The sequence below is a fragment of the Neophocaena asiaeorientalis genome, unplaced genomic scaffold, assembly GCF_003031525.2.
Source record: "Neophocaena asiaeorientalis asiaeorientalis breed wild unplaced genomic scaffold, Neophocaena_asiaeorientalis_V1.1 scaffold36, whole genome shotgun sequence".
Lineage (NCBI taxonomy): Eukaryota > Metazoa > Chordata > Mammalia > Artiodactyla > Phocoenidae > Neophocaena > Neophocaena asiaeorientalis.
This window is the reverse complement of record NW_020174149.1, coordinates 2,066,634-2,083,050: the sequence shown is the minus strand read 5'-3', so window position 1 is coordinate 2,083,050 and position 16,417 is coordinate 2,066,634. Positions and strand designations below refer to the sequence as shown.

Genomic DNA, 16,417 nt, shown 5'->3' with positions numbered 1-16,417 from the left:
AAATTACCTGTTTTAACTCTGTTAATTATGTGGGGAAACAATGAAAACCGAAAGCATAGATTCACATGTGAAAGAAAGAAAAGAGAGAGAAAGGTGAGGGGCCGTGTATTAATTTTTCTTTTCACCCTGCTGTCTAATTTCCATTAGGTCTGCCCTGATTTCTTTTATCCTTTTTTTGCCCATTGATAAGAGCTTATTTCATGACTGTATCTATGTGTTAACCTTTCAACCCAGTCATTGGTCAGTGAAGAATGATGATTTAATATTTCCCCACCATCTTTCTCTTTAAAAGAAGCTTTTGGATGATTACCCTACCTCTCATTCTTACCATACATATACACACTCTTCTGGGATTTTTTATGAAACTAGGTATTTTAAATTTTTTGTGTGTGGTATAATCATGTATTCCATCTCTCTAAGGCTTTCAGTGGGAAACATTGTGCCAGTATTGAGAAGTCTTCAGTGCCTGTTGGACAACTTGGAAAACCAAGATAATGGATTAATTCTGAACACTATACCTCATTAGCAGTTTTTTTCACCCTGTGGACATTGGATGTTGTGACATACTTCATCTGACACGGAAATGTTCAGGAGTTGTGAGCCACCTGATTGGAGGCTTGGGAAATCAGATATCATCTTGTATTTCATTTTAGCTCAGTCCCTGGCAAGTATGACTTTTAGCATTCTCCACATCTCTTAGAAAGATAAGTATATTCCATCTCATTCTGTGAGCGAGAATATAGACTATAAAGGGACAAGTCCCATGAACAATTGGCTTATTTTGACTTAGGGTAAAAAATTATTAAAAAATTAATTCATTCTCTCAACATTTTTAATATACAGTATAAATTCCAGAACATGTTAGCTTATGGTTGTCAGACATATTCATTGCCTTGTCAACTACAAAGTCACTGGATAAAAACATAAGCTAGAGTCTCCATTTATAAGCAAGGTCCAAAAATTTACATGAACAGAAATATACGTCTTTGTTATTCTACCCAGTAATTGCATGCATACATTTCTTAATCCAACTGGCCATTTCCAAATTTTTTCCCAAGACTATAGATCTGCAGAGGATGGTAGCATAATCAACTTTATGAGAAGGAATTCTAAATTAGAAAACAAATAGTTTCCCATAGGGTAGCTATAATCCCACATCTTTCCAAATATTGAAGAATTCAAGAACAGGAACAGATAATAGGATTATACTTGAAATGTTTTTCATTCTTCATACATATGTGTATATTCATTTATAGAATGGTTGTGGTGATTATTATCCAGTATTTATTACCGCTCTAAAAAAGAAAAAATAATGAACCACTTTTTCGTTTTCTGTCTGGTTTCTGCCAGTATTATTCTACTGAATCTGCTCTCTCCCACATTACCAGTAACATACTCGTCTTCTAATTTGATGCCCGTTTTTGTCCTTGGCTTCTCTCTTAAGTACGTGAAAAGGTTGATTCTCTCACCCTCAGAACTCTTCTTAATACTAATTCATGGACTTCCCTAGTGGTGCAGTGGTTAAGAATCCACCTGCCAATGCAGGGGACAAGGGTTCGATCCCTGGTCCACGAAGATGCCACATGCCGCGGAGCAGGTAAGCCCATGTGCCACAACTACTGAGCCTGCGCTCTAGAACCTGCAAGTCACCACTGCTGAGCCCACGTGCTGCAACTACTGAAGCCTGTGTTCTCTACAGCCCCGTGTGCCACAACTACTGAGCCCATGAACCACAACTACTGAGCCCATGTGCCACAGCTACTGAAACACATGTGTCTAGAGCCCATGCTCTGCAACAAGAGAAACCACCACAGTGAGAAGCCCGTGCACTGCAATGAAGAGTAGCCCCCGCTCACTGCAACTAGAGGAAGCCCATGCGTAGCAATGAAGACTCAGTGCAGCCAAAAATAAATTAATTAATTAAAAAAAATACTAATTCATCCTTCCTTCTCTCCTACTTCTTTAATATCACTTCTTTCTCTAACTGTGGGCATATCCAAGCCTGAGTCAATGTCCTTTTTATTCTCCCACTTATGTTTCTGAGGATATTTCCTGAACCTGACCTCTTTCATGAGTTTTCTCCCCACACCTCCAGTTCTTATTGCTACCTCTCAACGGACCAGGTTTTCTGTAATCATTTCTGGATCAACATGTTTGTTGCTGAAATCGTCTTTTTCAATATCTTCATATATCTGTACGTGGTTCTACTACTTCCCCAGACATCCAGGCTTATTAGATATCTGTTGCAGATGATTTGGTAAAGAGAAAATTTGAATTTTGATTAGGGTTAGATTTATATTGCTGTGTAACAAATTAAACGTAGAGGCTTAAAAGAGCACAATTTATTATCTCATCGTTTCTGTGGGTCAGGAGACCATTTTCAGATTAGCTGGGTCTTCTGCTCAGGTTGGAATAAAGGTGCTGGCTGGGGAGGTCATTGCATCTGAGGCTCAGGGTTCTCTTCTGAGGTCATTCAGGTTATTGGCAGAATTCAGAATGAACTTCAGATTATATGACTAAGGTCCCTGTTTTCTTGCTAGCTGTTGTCTGGAGACCTCTCTCAGCTCCTAGACATCACCCTCAGGTGCTCGCTACATAGTCCGTTTCATTGGCAGTTCATAGCATGGCTGTTGTTCTTTCCTGGCCTGCAGGAGACCTTCTGCTGCTGCTTCTCGACCTGATTAGGTGCTCACCTGATTAAGTCAGGCCCAAGGCATATTATCTCCCTTTTCATTAACTCAGAGTCAGCTGATAAAGAACCTTAATTACATCTGCAAAATCCCTTTTTCCATATAACGTACCATAATCATGAGAGTGATAGCCCACCCTATTCGCACTTCTACCCATACTCAGGGGGAAGGGATTATGCAGGGTGCACACATCATGGGGTAAGAATCCTGGGGGCCAACACAGAATTCTGCTTATCTCGGGATGGGTGGAAGCAAGCATGGTCATGACTGCCATCATTAGTTATTTAAATGATGACCTTAAGGTAGTTACACTAACATAGGTGGTGCCAATATAATACCAGTTTAAGATTTCATTTGTGTGTGTGTGTGTCTGTTTATGAAAAATTATACTATTTATATATACATATTGGTATGTATTTTTAAAAAACATACCTAGAAAATGTTTTAATATTCATGCATCGTACATTATACTGTACTAATTTTATCTTCAATCTGTCTTTAATGCTTATTGGTACACATTTCCCACAACTCAACCGTATTTGAATGTGAAATTTAAGATTACTTTTGGAATTATTATGTTTTTATTGAGAGATACAAGTGAATACTTTTCACCCTTATTCTTTGTTATAAAATTCTGGAAAATTATACGTGTTTTTTTCCCTAGCTAACCTGGGTAAAGTATGAGGTGACTGTCTTCATCTATTCTTCCAGATAAGGCTAATTGCTTCTGGTGAATAAGCAGAGTGTGGCTTTCATCCTACTTCACCCTCTGACCTTTGGAGGAAAAACATTCCTCTTATTTTCAGTTGTTTTGCATGTATGTGTGTGAGCCAAACTACATTTGAAATGGTTTTTTTCTTAGCAACAAATCTGTTAAGAAAAGAAATAAAAATGTAGATTTCTTATTTGAATAAAGAGAATAGTGTTTCTGCTCTGGTTTCCCAAAATATATTTATAAATAACATCTGTTTCTACATAAATATAGCAATTTGTTGTTACTTATTTTTTGCTTGTGTTGCTGAAATTGGTGGTAGAGCCTTTCTTTGAGTCATATCTATTTTGTATCCTTTGCTCTGCTGTCTAAACCATTTCCCCAATCTAAGAAGAAGTACCTCTTTAGGGGAGCCACTGTTTTTTGTTGATTTTGCATAAATCAGAGCCTGTTGCCAATTTTTGGCTATTTATTCAATAGGCTCTGAATAAGGAGATATTCAAACTTCTGTTTTACAGAGGCTGGGCTTCAAAAATTTATATGATTTTTTACAAATATGGTATATTAGCCAGAGTATTTTGCAGGAAAAAAGAGGAAGAAGTAAACTTTGTTTTATTTTCAAATCAGTGGGTTATGCTGATAAGGTATTTTGCTGAAATGAAATTAAATACTGATACTTGAAGACCTGTTTTGTTTGTTTAATTTGGAGCTTCTATAGGTATCAAGGCCATTATGTGGAACATTATTTTACATATGTATTCATAGATTACTCTGCTGTAGTCCCTCTAACTTTGTACTTGATCTGAAGGCTTTTAAAATGAAATTGGAAATTAATATGCTTATCTCTACCCACATACACATTCAGTCCTCATTTCTCTTGACTGGTTTTGCATTTTCCCTCTCTTAGGGAAGAAAAAAAAGAAAGATTCATGGCTCCATCAGTAACTGTATTCATCTTCAAATTCAAGTCTTTCTTGAACTTGTTCAGGTCAGGCTGACATTTTGCCACAATTAAGGAAGACTTGATGATTTTAAGATAATGTCTTGTTCTTGAGTGTCACTAAAATGTGTTTCTAACCCAATCTCAAGGTGTTTGATGTGTTTTAGGCCCTGGTTACCTTGTTCATTCATCGGTATTTCTTCCTATTTTCTGGGTGTTGTACCAGATCTAATTTTGAGGATATTAATAGCCTTCTAAGGAATGGAATATACCACAGCTGTAGAAGGGAGAATTTGTTGCTACTGGTAGCAAGAAGGTGGATGAAACACACTTCTTGGTGCAGTGGTCACTTTTCAAGTAGCTTACTTGTTTTTTCTCTTTGTAAATGTTTGGTGCTGGTTGCATTTTTCAAATCTGCAGTTTCAAACAATAGTGCCATTTCTTATCTGAAACATGCGTATTAGGGAAGTAACTGTTGGGAAAGTCATGAGTAATTCAGTCATTATTTTATTAAATGTGTACATTAGCACAGATATATGAAAATATGGATAAGGAACGTTCTATTCTTCATGGTAAGGTTGTAGTATTCCATATTATAAAAAATGTACACTTAGAAATGTACATTCCTTTTCTATTTGAATAAAGATATACGCAACCTACTAAGGAGAGCATTTATATTATTTCAGATCTATCCGTGCTCGTCTACACATATCGACACGTGGGTGGACACTGTGGAAAATTTTTCATCAGTATGTGTACAATTTAGAAGTACAAGAGATCCCAGGGAAAATAATTTCATCCTTAGCATCAAAGATACTTCTTTTCATCTGTTTTTATGTATGTGCATTATATAAATCAAATATGCCATTCTTTTCATCGCTACAATATGGCTTATATTAAAACCAAAGAGAAGTACTTCTTTTTGAAATTGGAATAGGGAAGTGAAACAATATGCAACCTATTAAAAAGTAAATATTTTAAATATTTGTCAAAATTGTAGTCATATTATGGCTGTTTATAACTCTTAGATATTAAGCTGCAGTTTCATTCTTAGTTAAGCTATTGGTAATTACATTATTTAAAGAAAGTGGTTTAAAATTAATGTAGAAGTTATTCTTCCCTTTTAGATTATAGATAGTGCATTCACATATCATCTGTGACTATGATGATAATGGCATTTTTTAGAATGCTCATGAGCTACCATGTTATCTTCTCTTTTAGATGTTCTCATAATGATAATACACAGATGAATATGTGGAATTCCACTAATCTACCTTAAATTGGAGAAATTCATTCTAATGCATGTAATAGAGACTTTTTTTTATCATGAATCTCCTTTGCTAACCCTCTACCTACTGCAGTTAGGTTATTTTTAATAGGACTTTCATCTTGAAGAGTCCTTTCATGTTCATTGGCCATCTTGTTGCTAGAGGATAAAACCCCCAGTAGCCTGTTTTTACCCTTTTCCATTAATAGAGGGATGTGGTTGTTCAGAGTGTGGACTCAGGAATAAGACCTACTGGAAATGAATCTGGTGCTGTCATTGACCAAATGGGGAACTTTGGGCTTCCACTTGACCTCTCTAGGCTTCTGCTTCTTACCTACCAAAAAGGATCATATTTATACCTACCTTATTGGTGGATTATGTACTTCAGTGAGCTACTAATGAATGTAAAGCACCTAGCATAGTACCTGGCACCCAGTAAGCCCTCCACAAACACCAGCTGTTAGTATTATTTCCTCAACTCTAGTCCTCAGGTCTAGGCAGGCTTATCTTTTCACTACCTCTGGAGTTACTTGCAGTCTTGTCCTTCCCACAACTCCACTTTTGTTATTCCTCTCATTTGAAATGTCTTTCTCTGCTTCTCTCCATCCTATTAACATGCTGTCTATATTCTAAGAATGAACTCTTATCCCCTTGGTGAATCCTGAAATGATTGTTCTAATTCACCGAGATCTTTTCTTTTTGTGGATTCCATGTGCCTACCATCAGTTCCATTTACTGTGACTCTCAATACATAGTGCTGAGATCTGTTCTTTGTATTTTCTTGCTTCCATAATAAGACTTGAAGTTTCATGGGTTCAGGTGCCCTTTAAATTCTCACATCTTCCTGAGAACTGAACATGTAGTCATGTTGCTGAACTGTGTTTTGTCTTAAAAAAAAATAGTTTTGTGTTATTTACCATTAATTGTATATATTTGCAAATGAAAACTGAATATTCTACTAAATAGTTTAATTGTTAACAATTTTATTAAATATGTGAGTTTGGTATACATTCATGTAGAATATGTAGGGCACTGTGTATTTATAAATAAATCAATGGATGAAATAAATACATCAAATGTATACATTTAAATAAAATTATGTGTAATACATAAGAAAAAAATACTCTCAACCACTGCGCCACCAGGGAAGCCCTAAATACATTTTTTAAAAAGTAAAAGATAAAAGTGGGACTAAGAAAGGTTAGGGTTTTATTTTAGATTCCACATAAAAGTGATAGCATGCAGTATTTGTCTTTCTCTATCTGACTTACTTCACTTAGCGTAATGTCCTCAAGGCCATCCATGTTGTTGCAAATGGCAAGATTTCCTTCTTTTTTATGGCTCAATAATATTCCATGGATACATTTACATTTTCTTTACCCATTCATCTGTCAGTGGACACCTAGGTTGTTTCCATGCCTTGGAAATTTAAAATAATGCTTCAGTTAACATGAATATATTTTTGATATTCTATTTTTGATATTTTATTTTAATAAAAGTGAAAATGGAAGTCCCTTGAACATCTCTGCCTCCGGGTATTCCTCTTCTGCTATGTTTTCTCGGTTTTCTCCTCATGGCCTGCCCTCTTTCTGGACTGCTGCCAACTGCTAAAACAGAATAATGGTGTTCCTTGTTACATGCGTAAAAAGGACAGTATTTGTGCTGTTCTGTTGCCTTTTTTTTTTACTAACTTCATTTTATAAATATTTCCATATTAAAAGTAGATTCATTTCATCATTTTTAGTGGTTAAATAGTATGCCAATATATGATTGTTCTATAATTTATTTAATAATTAAGCTATTAGTGGATATTTTGATTGTTTCTAATATTTTGCTATTATAATATGAATATCATTATTCATGTATATTAGTGTTCTTGACCAATTATTTTATTCAGATACATCCTTTATTTATGATGCATATTGTCAAACTTCTATCTATAAATGTTCCCTGAAGGTCCAGTGGTTAAGACTCTGCACTTCCAATGCAGGGGGCGTGGGTTCGATCCCTGGTTGGGGAACTGGGATCCCACATGCCATGCTGCACGGCCAAAGAAACAAAATTTACTCTCTCAATATTAGTCTGTGTTCCTATAACTTCATTAATCTTTCAAAATCCTTGCCTATGATAGGTTACTTTTTTTTGTTCTTTTAATATTCTTTTCTTTAATTCTGGAAAAGTTTTAACATATCTTTTGATATGTTTATTGGCCATTTGTAGGCATTTTATGAATCACTTCTTCATGTAATCTGCCTGTTTTCTATTGGGATGTTCACCTTTTTCTTGCTGACTTACACATTAAGAATATTAACTCTTTGTTTGATATACAGGATTGTCACCAAGTCTGGAAACACAGAAGAATATATGATGAATTTTTTATAGGTATTATATTATAATTCATGATCAAATAATATTATCTTTGTTTCCATATGTTGTGGCCATCCTATATCTTCTACAAAGAATTCACCTTTCACTCTTTACCCACCAGTGTGTCATTTATCATTAACTGAGTTTGGTGTAGCTTGTCAAAAGGACTACTTAAATTTTTATGTAGCAAAATCTATTAGATGTATTTTCAGTTTTGGTTTTAGAAAGGTCCTCTTCATTGAGGAAATTGAGGAAGTAGTCATTCAAGTTTTCTCCTACTACTTTATGTTTTTATTTTTAATAATTGTCGGTTTAACCCATGTAGAATTTATATAGGTATTAGTGTGAAGTAAGTCTCCAGCTTTACTCTTTGGAAAGGCCTGCCAATTGTTCTCATTGGAGGCCTCTTGAAGTTTTTTTTTTAATTAATTAATTAACTTTAGGCCGCATTGGGTCTTCATTGCTGCGTGCGGGCTGTCTCTAGCTGCGGCGAGCCAGGGCTACTCTTCGTTGTGGTGCACGGCTTCTCACTGCGGTGGCTTCTCTTGTGGAGTTCAGGCTCTAGGTGTGCCGGCTTCAGTAGTTGCGGCTTATGGGCTCTAGAGCTCAGGCTCAGTAGTTGAGGTGCACGGGCTTATTTGCTCCGCGGCCTGTGGGATTTTCCCGGACCAGGGCTCGAACCTGTGTCCCCTGAATTGGCAGGAGGATTCTTAACCACTGCACCACCAGGGAACCCCCTCTTCTTGACATTTTAATGGCTACTAACAGGTTACGAGTTCTGGGAAATCCCTTAACCTCTCTGACTCTCAGTTTTCTTATTTTAATTTAGGGAGTTAGGTTATTTCCCATCTTAAATCGAAGTTCACGGAAGGTAGATTACTTGTCCAGGGTCTGACATATCATCTATTCTGGAACAGAACTTTTCCATGTATACTCTTCCATGTGCCATTTGGATAACTAAAGTTTGGGGTGAATGGGATTTGTCTATCATGACATTGATCATAAATTGAGAAATCTAAGGTTAGAGTTGGTGAGTAGTTGGGACCTTGGTGATTTAATCCATCCAACCCATTCACTTTATAAAGTGAAAAACAAAGTTTTTCATCTTAATGTTCTAAATTCAAAAGCAGCAATTCATTGCTTTACTTTTCTTTAAGGGAAGAACTAAAGCCAGTTGGTTTTTACTTGCCTCTGACTCTTTTTCTCTGGGTTCAAATCAGTACCCCAGTACTACAGCCCTTGATGTGGAGGGTTTTTTATAATGAAATATGCTGTTGTTTCTTCAAACTCAGCTAATATTAAAGACCTATTTTTTGCTTCTTTCTATTTTTTTTATTGCTCAATTATCCTTTGTTCTCCAGACCTTTTTTGGAACAAGTTTCCTAGGACCTACCCAAGTTTGGAAGTACTGAGAGATAGACAGGAAGCTGGAGAGCAAAGAATCACTGTTTTTTTTCTGATAAAAACATCATGCATTAGTGAGAAGGCCAGATGATCCTATTAATGCTTCCTGTCTCCATGTCCTCCAGTAACGTCTAGACTCTGGTATTTAGGACAGATTTTGGTCTGTGGAGTGGACACAGTTTCTCAGAATCTCCGTGTTCACATTGGTTGGAGCAGAGAGGAAAAGAAAAGAGAGGAGGTCCTCAGTGTTTACAATCTTTTACAAGGTTAACATTACCCAAGTCAGAAATGTGGACCAGTGTATACCTAACCAGGTCAACTCATTCCTTCAAGACAGGGAGAAGGGTAGGAATCCAGGAAAGAACCCAGTGCTGAGCCCTCACATGAAAGTGAGGAATATGGGAGGGAAAGTGAGGCTCCCAACATCTTTCTTAACCACTTCCCATGTTTAGTTATGGCTCTTTTTTTTTTTTGCCCATACCTTTTGTATGTGTTTTGGGTTTTCTCTGCTTGAACTGTAATAACCCAGTTTTCTTAGTCTCCAGCCTCTCGCCATGACAAATGTTTTACCTACTGTTTGAATTGCTAGTCATCTTTTCAGGCTTTCAAACCCTGATATCATTCCTCATGGCCCCTATGTATAAGAAAAACCCCACATGACTCTCAAGCATTTTGAGAAATGTCCTGTGCAACCTCTAGTTCCCACTTCAATTTCATTTAATTGCATTTTTTTAATATTTATGGAGTCCCTGCTAATTGTTACAGTTTTATACTTCTTAGTAGATCTGAATAGAATATTCATAGATTCTTTCTTCTCCACCTTCTTTATTTAATAAGCAAGAGAAATGCTTAAGTTTTATTAAAACATTCCCTCCAAATGCCTAATTCATTTGATACTGAAACCTAAAATTAGAGCAAAAACAAGACAGTGCCATGTGGGAGATATGTCAGCCTTGTGGATATATGTTTGGTCTTTTTCATTTGCATGTGGGTATTAATAGAGATTATTTTGTTTCAGGATCTCTGCTTATTCCCCAGTAACTGAACATGAAGCCTACCATTATGCATTGATTTCTCTTTTATAAAAACATAATTTGAAATTTATGAATGAAAAGCAGCACTGAAAACACTATTTTTCCTTTTCCTGGGTTGGTGGCTGAATTTAGACTGAGAGGAATACAATGGTTCATCAGATAATTGTGAAAAGAGGTGCCACATACAAAGGCCTTCGATAATCAATCCCTCTGTGTTTGGAGTATAGACATGCACAGCTGATATATATGACACTTTCTCCTTGGCTTTCTTATCTCCTTTTGCATATTTTCAAATGCAAAAAGTTCAGTAATTTTCCACAAGATAATGCACTCCTAAAAGGTTTCCCTAGAGGTTATTTTCTAAAATCTAAGAGAATAGGAGACCAAAGCATCCTTAACTTTTTTTTAAAAAATTAATTAATTTTTGGCTGCGCTGGGTCTTCATTGCTGCGCGCAGGCTTTTTCTAGTTACGGTGAGCGGGGGCTACTTTTTGTTGTGGAGTGTGGGCTTCTCATCGTGATGGCTTCTCTTGTTGCGAAGCGTGGTCTCCAGGTGCGTGGGCTTCCGTAGTTGTGGCATGCGGGCTCTAGAGTGCAGGTTCAGTAGTTGTGGCACATGGGCTTAGTTATTCTGCAGCATGTGGGATCTTCCTGGACCAGGGCTCGAACCCGTGTCCCCTGCATTGGCAGGCATATTCTTAACCACTGCACCACCAGGGAAGTCCCCATCCTTAACTTTTATGTTCGCAGTTTTGTGTTTTGATTATTAGCTCTTAGAATATAGACACTAACTCTGGGTCAGGTCATAGTGTCAAGATCCTGATTAGTTTTCTTTCCATTTATTGCTCATTTAAGCCAGTTTGAGGAGTGACTATGAGATGATGAAGCTCTTTTTAAATAAGCTTTTCAAAACTTGTGCAGTCAGGTGAGTTGTCCCATTCAAAGTTGTCACCACAGGAAGGCATTGCACTTATTACAATAACAGCTCTATTGCTCAAAGCAATGTTAGATCTTTTGAGGAGGATTGCTATAAAAGTCTATAGTACATTTTGGGAATCTTTTTTAGTGGTGACATAACATCAGTAAGTACAGGAAAATTTGAATCTCCAAAGTAGCCAACAGCCACTCACAATCATCTCTTCAGTAGGATGGGTGATTGGCCTATTTATTATTTTGAAGATATGGTTAGGAAATAATGAGACTGGTTTTCTCATGTGTCACATAAATCATCTCTGAAGGCAATTCCAAAAGGGAAAGTTTAACAAAGTTTTCAACCATTGCAGTATTACTGGCATAAGTGAAGAGGATCTCAAGAAGACAGTTTTGAAAGTGACAGCATTCAGCTGGTTATTTAGTTCTGCTACAATTTTTAAAAACCACTCTCACTCATTATTAATTGTAGCATTCTGGTATTGTGAAGAAAAAAAGGCATTTTGGTGGAACCAAAATAAAGTAGTTTGACTTGGTGTGATTACCATTTGCACATTAGATGGAAATGGCCCTTGGAATTGAAAGATAGGTAAGGAAATGACAGCTAATGGAATAGAATGAAATGTGTGAGAGCAGAAAGGGTACCTTTTAAGGACTTATTGCTAGAGTTTTGAGACATGGAGAGATATAATTTTCTATCTTTGGTGTCAATTTCATACCCATATGGCCTAGATTTCCTTAGCTCAGGTTTACTCTAATAATTTTCCATCATAAAAATTATATGAGCATGACAGAAAAAGAAACATTTCAAATGCCCTGCATATATATCTGGCAGATTCAACCCTTACATATATCTTTCCTCCGTTATAATGACAGTGAGGGTGTAATAAGCTTACAAGAAGAAAGCAGACAAGAGACATCAATAAAATTTTGGAAGATGTAACAAAAATGGACAAGTGGTAACTGACTTAACCAAGTGGAAAAAGCTGACTCCTAATTGCAATGGGAAGCAGAACCTGGGAAAGACTCTGGAGATGGAGGCTCCAGATATCTCAGAAAACTGGGGTGTGGTGTGGGGCTGAAGAAGGTAGGTTTACCAGCTTAAAAAGATATTAACTCTACAACTTTGTTTTATAATGGCAAGTCCAACAGTCATACTTTTATTTTGTTTTACATCTATAAACATATGGAAGAAGATGGAAGTGCCAGAGATATTCTTTTGGCTTAACAATTATTTGTGCTTTACAGAAAACAGATATGTCTGTTAAATATTTTAATAGGATAACAGATTATTAAGTAAAGCAACTAAATAGAATTACTGACTTTTTGTTTCTCACAGAATATTCTAGATATTGGATATTGGCAAATTCTGAACTCACAGCACAAGCATGAGTTGAGATGGCAGTGCTTTTCCCACTGCTTACAAGAAATACAACTCTCTCCTGCCCTAAGAAGTTTGTGTGGCTAGTAAGGAATTCCTGCCTGATGTTATTCCCTCAGAAGCAGGGCTCCTGGCCGGGATTCTAAAATAAAAGTCTGTCTCATGTTCAAAAAAAAAAAAGAATTACAGACTTTTTTTTTTTTTTTTTTTTTTTTTTGCAGTACTGGGGGCTCTCACTGTTGTAGCCTCTCCCGTTGCAGAGAACAGGCTCCGGATGCGCAGGCTCAGTGGCCATGGCTCACGGGCCTAGCTGCTCCGCGACATGTGAGATCTCCCCAGACCGGGGCACGAACCCGTGTCCCCTGCATCGGCAGGCAGACTCTCAACCACTGTGCCACCAGGGAAGCCCTAATTACAGACTTTTTAAAGGCTATACTTACTTTTATAAGACATAGCAACACGTTTTCACGTCTGGATTCTGGATAAGAATCTATTGTTGGAAATCATGTTTTCTAAGACTATTTATGACTTAGATTAGTATTTGCTTTCCTACTGCTCTAGAAGAAGGAATGTTTTCTTTTCATCTTGACAAACTTTCTTTCACCAATAGTTGGAAGAGCCTATCTTGTTAAAGCTGAGTGTTGGAATTCCAGTAGTTAGAAAAAAGCAGGTTTGAAATGCACGAAGCTTATAATATGGATTACCAGATAATTAAGGAGAATATCTAACAAAAAAGGAGGCGATCAAAACAAACAGATGAAAAGAATTCAGTTGAAACAAAGCAAATGAAGGGAACAGAAGAAAATCTTTAAAAACTAACTCAATAATAACATATTCAGAGGTATAAGTACTGCATCTATGAAACAAGAAAGTGCTATTTAAAAATACAAAGAAAACAATTAGAAAAAATATTAGAAACAATAAAAATCAATAGAAGGGTTGAATAATAAAGTTAGGGGAAAAGAAGTCTCTCAGAAAACAGGACTAAAGGTGAAGAAATAGAACATAGGAGAGAAAAGATAAAAATTGTGAGAGGATTAATCCAGGAGATTAAACATCTGACTAGTAAGAATCCCATAAAGAGAGTAGAGAGAAAATAGAGAAAGGAAATTATCAAAGATTATTCTTCATAACTGAAGGACATGAATTTCCAGATTGAAAGGTCTCAAGTGTCCAGAATAATGAATGAATGAAGACCCACATAAAGTCATATAATTTTGAAGTTTTAGGATAGTGGAGATAAAAGAGAAGGTCAAAAAAGCTTCTTTAAACAAGAACTAGGTCACATTGGAAGGAACAGAATCAGAATAACACCCGATTTCTCATTAGTAATACTAGATGCTGGGAGACAGTGGAGCAATGCTGTGTCAATTCTGAGGGATCTCTGTACTTACAAGTCCAAACCAGCAATCAAAGGTGAGTTCTCAAAAAATGTACATGCAAGGTCTGAAATAAATGAACATCATGCATTATTTATTTGGAAGGCACTGGAGACTGAGTCCCACCAAAATAAGGGGGAGAAGATCAAGAAAGATGAAGATGTGAGATATGGAAACAGGTTTACAATGAGAGAATCAAAGAGGATTCCAAGGATCATGGTGAATGAGAGATAATCAGGATTACAGCTGTGCAACAAGCTTAGAGTCCATTAGTCCAGATATGAGCAGGAGGATGGAGGACCACAGGCGGGATGTAGCTAAGAAAAAAAATGAAATTGATGTAGTTCCTGACGTGTTTGAGCACATTGAAGGCTTTGCGGCTCTGTGGGAAAGTTTGGGCTGATTTAGTAACATACGTAGAAAACTAAATAAATAAGAAGAGAAGGGAAAGTACATGTTGGGGTTGGGTTTCATTGGGCAAGAGGATGAACTCTGGAGTCAGACCATCTAAATTTGAATCCTGTCTCTACCACTTATCACACTTGAGTGTCCTTCAGTAAGTTACTTATCTCTCTGTGCTTCCGTTTCCTCATCTGTATGGAAATACTAATGATACCTACTTAACAGTATTGTTGTGAAGATTAAATGAGTTAATGCCTGTGAAGCTGTTAGGTCAGTAGTAGTAGTATTAGTAGTAATAGTAGTAGTAAGGGCTCAAAATTATAACCATTATTTTATTATTGCTATTAATTTTAAAATTAAAAAAAAATCCAGACATATAAGTTTAAGCATACTTCTTTTTGAGAAATGTGGTGATAAATACCCAGAAGAAACTGCTTAACAAACTGAAAACAAAACAAAAAATTTTAATATCCTATAGGGCCATCACTCAAAGGTGAATTTTTTAAACATTTGGTTGCATTTCCTTCCAATTGTTTTTTCTATGCATTGTTTTATTTATATAATTGTTCCATTCTTTCTGTATAATTTCATGTACTGCTTTTTTGTGTGTGTGTGGTACGCGGGCTTCTCACTGTTGTGGCCTCTCCCGTTGTGGAGCACAGGCTCCGGACGCGCAGGCTCAGTGGCCATGGTTCACGGGCCCAGCCGCTCCGCGGCATGTGGAATCTTCCCGGACCGGGGCACGAACCCATGTCCCCTGCATCGGCAGGCGGACTCTCAACCACTGCGCCACCAGGGAAGCCCTGCTTTTCTTTTGTAATTTAAGAAGCATTCCCCTGTTAATACAAACTCTTATTAAAACATTTTGTTGAATTCATTATTTTCCACTAAATGGATGGAAAAATAATTTGCTCAACCAATCATCTCTTTTTGTATACTGAGGTTGTTTTGTGAATAACTTTGGGATGATGGCTTTGTGAAATACATTTCAAATTTAGTTTTGTTTATTTCCATGAAATTAAATATGTAACATTTCTTTAGTTTCTTAAATGTAAAACATGTTTATTGTAGATGTTTTAGATAACATGTAGAAGTAAAACAAGTAAAATAAATGTAGCAGTTAACTAATTACCTGGAGATAAACACTGCTAGCATCTCTTTTTTTTTTTAACATCTTTATTGGGGTGTAATTGCTTTACAATGGTGTGTTAGTTTCTGCTTTATAACAAAGTGAATCAGTTATACATATACATATGTTCCCATATCTCTTCCCTCTTGCATCTCCCTCCCTCCCACCCTGCTAGCATCTTAATGTATGCTTTATTCTCTTTTTCCTTCATACATATATATTTTTCTTTTTTTTGCAAAATTTGGAACTTTTATTAAGTAGACATTATGAAAAATCTTTTAATATCTTCAATGACATGTTAGTGTTAGCAGAATATTCGATTCTAAATTGTTGTACCCTATTTACTTAATTGCTTTTCTGTTATTTCCAGTGTTTCTCCATGATAATGTTGTATTGACAATCTTTATGACTAAGCATCTGTACACATTAAAAATTATTTTCCTAGGTTACATTCTTAGAAACAGAGTTGCAGTTAAAAAGGATACACATCATAAAGCAGAAACTAACACACCATTGTAAAGCAATTATACTCCAATAAATATGTTTTTAAAAAAAAGGATACACATTTAATATGTAGTGTCAGACTGTCCTCCATGAAAAGTCTACAAAACTATGCTCACAGTGTTTGCGCTAGTGATTCCCTAGTAGCCTTTCAACACTAGGTTTTCTAATAAAAATTATTTATAAAATGGCATAAAACAACTTCTATGTAGTTGTTTTCCTTCATTAGATTCCTGGGTACGAAGAATATCAGAATTTTAAGACATTTACTAAATTTTGAA

At 36.3% G+C, this 16,417-nt stretch overlaps 1 protein-coding gene across 3 annotated transcripts in view; it reads left to right on the top strand.

Moving 5' to 3' along the window:
- ADAM22 (ADAM metallopeptidase domain 22) overlaps window positions 1-16,417 on the top strand; it is a 232,614-nt gene that overhangs the window by 92,688 nt on the left and 123,509 nt on the right. Inside the window, exon 4 of one of the 3 annotated variants that reach the window (XM_024755071.1) lies at window positions 14,055-14,141. The exons of the other annotated variants lie outside the window; for them this stretch is intronic. Coding sequence (XP_024610839.1) covers window positions 14,055-14,141 — 87 coding nt within the window. The remainder of the gene's footprint in view (window positions 1-14,054; window positions 14,142-16,417) is intronic. 3 annotated transcript variants of the gene reach the window in all.